Genomic DNA, 4,311 nt, shown 5'->3' with positions numbered 1-4,311 from the left:
ACGAACGTGCGAGTTGGCAATTCTAATGGATCTCAGCCGGCAAGGGACTTAACATTGCTTCATAAATTGCTTCTACTCTCCTCTCAATACAGAATGGAGGGAATGAATCTGGCAACTTTCCGTGCCTGACGTTGGGATCTCCTTGAAATCTATGAGGGGCCTCCCTGATTGGTAGGTTTCAGGCTGGGGAAAATTTTCAGGGGTGCGGCTAAGCAAACCGAAAGGAGAACCCTGCCACCCGAAGCGGTATAGCTTCCTTTTCCCCGTCGAGTGCACCTCAGCTCTAAAAGAGACACATAGGAGAGGAAATCTCTAGCCGTGCTTTGAAGGATTGTGAATTCCATTACAGGTGCATTTAATCTGCCAAGACAGCAAAAGGAGATGGTAAGCAAACGAAAAAGCCCAAATTGAGGCGCAATATCTTCTTCGCTTATTCGTGCATTGGGCGCGAAGAAAGCGGGCGCTCATTTCCCACACTCAGCCACGACTCCTTCGCACAATCCCCAGATTTTGCAATGCCAACACAATTTCGTTCTAGTTTATAAGAGGGGGGAGTCTATCTTCAGGCCTGCCATTTCTTTGAGCAACCTTCTCAATTAGCATTTCTTGCACGATTCTCCATCACTCGTTATTGGGATCATGCTGTCCACTCCTTTGACCGCCGTCCTTGCTCTGGCAACTTTGTCATCAGCTTCCGTTCTCCCTAATACCAAACGAGATGCTATTCTCAAACTTCCTGTCACTACCGTCAACCAAACATGCCCTCTCACCAAACGACAAGACCTTGTCGATCTTGCAAACACTCAGACTGGGACCAGATACCTGATCAGCTGTGAGGGGTCACATGATCAACCTGGGGATCTGTGAGCTGACTCGAAGATTTAGTCTCTATTGGAACCCCCGAACAAACCGTAAAGGTGGCAATTGACACTGGTTCGTCGGATACATGGGTGAATCCAACTTGCTCGACATCCGGCGGCACAGCGGATACCGCCTTGTGCAACAGCTTGCCCGTTTTCCAACCGGGCTCCTCATCAACTTTGCAAGACACGGGCGTTCCTATGAACCTCGCTTACGGGCGTGGCACTGCACAAGGAGAATATTACAAAGACACCTTGGTGCTTGGGGGTATGAAAAGACCTAATATTTATCGAGACTGTGCTCATATCTCATGATAGGTAGTACCGTTACGGGACAGCAGTTTGGCGTTGCCACTTCTACTTCCGACCTTCCGAATGGCTTCATGGGAGTTGGACCCGGGATCGAGCTCACTGGTTATCCTACAATTATTGATACACTTGCAACTGAAGGTATCACTCAGAGTCGGGCTTTCAGTCTTGACTTGCGTGGTGTCGACAGCACCACAGGTAATGCCTCGGTGACTGATATTCTGTCTACATCCTTCTAAGAGTCTATAGGTTCAATCATCTTCGGTGGTATCGACACGATGAAGTACACCGGTGTCCTTGAGAAGCGCCCCATCATCCCCGCAGCATTAGCGCCAGATAACTTTGACCGGTTCGACCCATTTCCCGCCTAATCCATCCTCTTACTGACACGTCCTTCCAGATACTGGATTTACATGAGCTCAGTAGGAATTACCAAGCCTGGCGCAGCTCCCAAAACGTACCCTGCACCATCAAACCCAGCGGGTCAACCCGTCTTCCTCGACAGCGGCGGAACCCTCAGTCGCCTCCCAACCACCCTCTTCAACGCCATCCTCGCCGACTTCCCCACTGCTACCGCTGATCCAGCAGGCAGTGGAATCTACGAGGTCCCGTGTTCTGTCGCCGCAGAAGATGGAACTATGGATTTCGGGTTCGGGAACACGGTTGTTCATGTCCCGTTCCACGAGTTCATCTGGCAGGCGGGCACGAATCTTTGCGCTCTGGGTGTTGTTGCCGATGACTCCTCGTTTGTTTTGGGTGACTCCTTCCTGAGAGCTGCGTATGGTAAGAACATCCTAATGCATGATGAGTTTCGCAGAGGAAAGCTGACAATTGGCAGTTGTCTACGACCAAGACAACCAGAACCTGCTCGTCGCCAATGCAGCAGATTGTGGTACAAACCTTGTAGCTATCTCCAAAGGTGTCGACGCCGTCCCTTCTATCACCGGCGCCTGCGGTGGCTCCTCAACTTCGTCTTCATCTTCCACTACCCCAACAACAACTCCTTCCTCCTCCACCTCATCGAAGCCCACGGTCTCGACTTCGTCTAGCACTCGTTACTCAAACTCCACGACGACCCCCACCTACCCAAGCTCCACGACGGCTCCCACCTACCCAAGCTCAACTCTGTCAACCGTCTACTCAACCACAACCTACACGGTTTCCTCCTGCGCTCCAACAGTGACGAACTGTCCATACGGTCACTTGACTACCGAGACAATCAGCCTTTACACAACGTATTGTCCCGTCGAAGCCACCTATACACCAGTCGCCGCCACCTACACGCCAATCGCCATTGCCTTCACACCAGTCGCCGTCGCCTTCACACCAGTTGCCGTCACCTACGCGCCAGTCCCCACAACATATGGACCTATTCAGAGTATCGTGTATGTGACGACCACCTACACCATCTCATCCTGCGCTGCGTCTGTCGAGCACTGCCCTTATGGATCGACGACCACTGAGACATATGCCACTTATACTCACGTTGCACCCACTGGAACCGCCAGCGTGTATCCTTACGTTACACCCACTGGGACCGGCAGCGTGTACCCTTATGCTACGGCAAGTTCGAAGGGACAGGAGTATACTGGTGGTGCTGGCAAGGTTGTCGGAGGAGCTGGAATGTTGATGCTTGTTGGTCTTGCTGGATTGGCTTTGTTGTAGAATCTTAATCGAGAGAGACGGACGGGAATTTTGTTGGGGGGGAGTAATTGAGAGCCCGTGATCTGTGTTTTGCAGTTTTGTCGATATTACTTTAATCCGGACATCTCTGGTGAAAAATTGTATTATTAATATATCAACACGCTTGATTCTCTTCTAGATGCACTGGTCTAGTGAAAACCTGTTCCCGATGAGACGGCTTTCATGAAAATGGAAGCTAAGAGAAGTTTCTGGATATATGAGACACTAGTGGACCTTGCTAATTTACCATAGAGTAGCTCCAAGCAATACTACAATTTTACATGTGCTCATCACACAACTGTCACATTTCTTCCCCCCCAAGTCACCTCGAATGGTCTCAATGCTTTCCTTTTCGATATATAACCCTGCCCTAAAGTATGTACCATCTGTCTCCGTTGGATAGAAAAGGAGCCAGAACGATTCGTAGGTAGGTTTCCCAGCGGTGTCCGTCTCGCCACCAACCCCATCGTCCCTCTCTGACCTATTTGTATGCCGGTTTCGAAGCAAGAATGCGAGTAGATTCGGCACTCAGCTGGACTCAGGAGACCAAGCCACCCTGGTCCAGTACTGAATAGCTCCATTTTATCAACTTCAGTTTGAGAGCTTGTGCGTCTCTTCCTTTTCGAAGGCAGATCCAGATATCGTAAGGCATCTCCCTGGAGCTTGATGTAGCCTTCATTGACGGCGCTGTACGGATCCTCAAGTGCAGCTCTCATAGAGTGGTCAATGAGTTTGGGCTCCAATTCTTGGTGGCCGGCCTTCATCCATTCGTCATCCGGAAACCATACGCTCTCCTCCACTGACGCCCAGGAGGAGGGTGCATGGGTGCTCGGTATTTGGCACGATCATTTGAGTGGCGACAGATTCCTCAGATGCGTCAAAGGCGATGCTGTAGTCCCACTCTCTGATCTGCCGCTGTAATTATTAACCAGATCATACCAGCTCTGATAATCAGGCTTGGCAATGATACCTAATTTCGGGTATTGATCCGTATTGATACCAGAATCGTAAGGTATCAATCCTACGATTCTAGAAATCAATTCTAAGCGAGAGTCGCGAACCCTCTGTCTAACCCCTTTAATTACGATTCTGATTATACTTATTACTTTTAATCAAAAAAGTAAGTATAGCGTTATAACTAAGAACACCGCTTTAATCGTTTTAAATACTTTTATAAAAAAAATTTTTAAGGACTTTAAAAATGTCGACTTTTTTTAGTATTCCCCTCGCTAGCTGTCCGACTGACCCCTCTCGCAAAGGATAGCCAGAAGTACCTCTGCATATAAATTTACTATGTAAGGTACTTAAGCAATTTCTCGCTTAGAATCAATACCGGATTAATACGGATTGATCCTACTAATACTAATGATACTAGGGGGTATTAATACTAGTATTAATACCTCAGGTATCATTGCCAAGCCTGCTAATAATCAACATCCGATTCGTCCTTTCCAGGGGC

General features: G+C 48.8%; 2 protein-coding genes across 2 annotated transcripts; one reads left to right on the top strand and one right to left on the bottom strand.

Moving 5' to 3' along the window:
* The first annotated feature begins 332 nt into the window (after window positions 1-332).
* Window positions 333-3,306, top strand: K444DRAFT_613026 (acid protease). The gene is made up of 6 exons (XM_024880259.1): window positions 333-832; window positions 886-1,128; window positions 1,179-1,367; window positions 1,419-1,518; window positions 1,570-1,952; window positions 2,008-3,306. Exons 1-6 carry the CDS (start codon window positions 640-642, stop codon window positions 2,832-2,834), a joined length of 1,935 nt encoding a protein of 644 aa, XP_024736898.1. The 5' UTR covers window positions 333-639; the 3' UTR covers window positions 2,835-3,306.
* On the bottom strand, window positions 2,888-3,832 carry K444DRAFT_403524 (uncharacterized protein). Its single transcript, XM_024872545.1, has one exon. It carries the CDS (start codon window positions 3,614-3,616, stop codon window positions 3,143-3,145), a length of 474 nt encoding a protein of 157 aa, XP_024736897.1. The 5' UTR covers window positions 3,617-3,832; the 3' UTR covers window positions 2,888-3,142.
* Between the last annotated feature and the right edge of the window lie 479 nt (window positions 3,833-4,311).

Source organism: Hyaloscypha bicolor, assembly GCF_002865645.1.
Source record: "Hyaloscypha bicolor E unplaced genomic scaffold K444scaffold_73, whole genome shotgun sequence".
Taxonomy (NCBI): domain Eukaryota; kingdom Fungi; phylum Ascomycota; class Leotiomycetes; order Helotiales; family Hyaloscyphaceae; genus Hyaloscypha; species Hyaloscypha bicolor.
The sequence above is the reverse complement of the archived record's forward strand: the minus strand, read 5'-3'. Positions and strand labels throughout refer to the sequence as shown.

Coding starts and splice junctions, on each gene's coding strand:
- K444DRAFT_403524 (XM_024872545.1), bottom strand. CDS start 3,616: ATGAAGGCCGGCCACCAAGAATTGGAGCCCAAACTCATTGACCACTCT.
- K444DRAFT_613026 (XM_024880259.1), top strand. CDS start 640: ATGCTGTCCACTCCTTTGACCGCCGTCCTTGCTCTGGCAACTTTGTCA. Junction 833..885: donor GACCAGATACCTGATCAGCT/GTGAGGGGTCAC, acceptor TCGAAGATTTAG/TCTCTATTGGAACCCCCGAA. Junction 1,519..1,569: donor GCGCCAGATAACTTTGACCG/GTTCGACCCATT, acceptor ACGTCCTTCCAG/ATACTGGATTTACATGAGCT.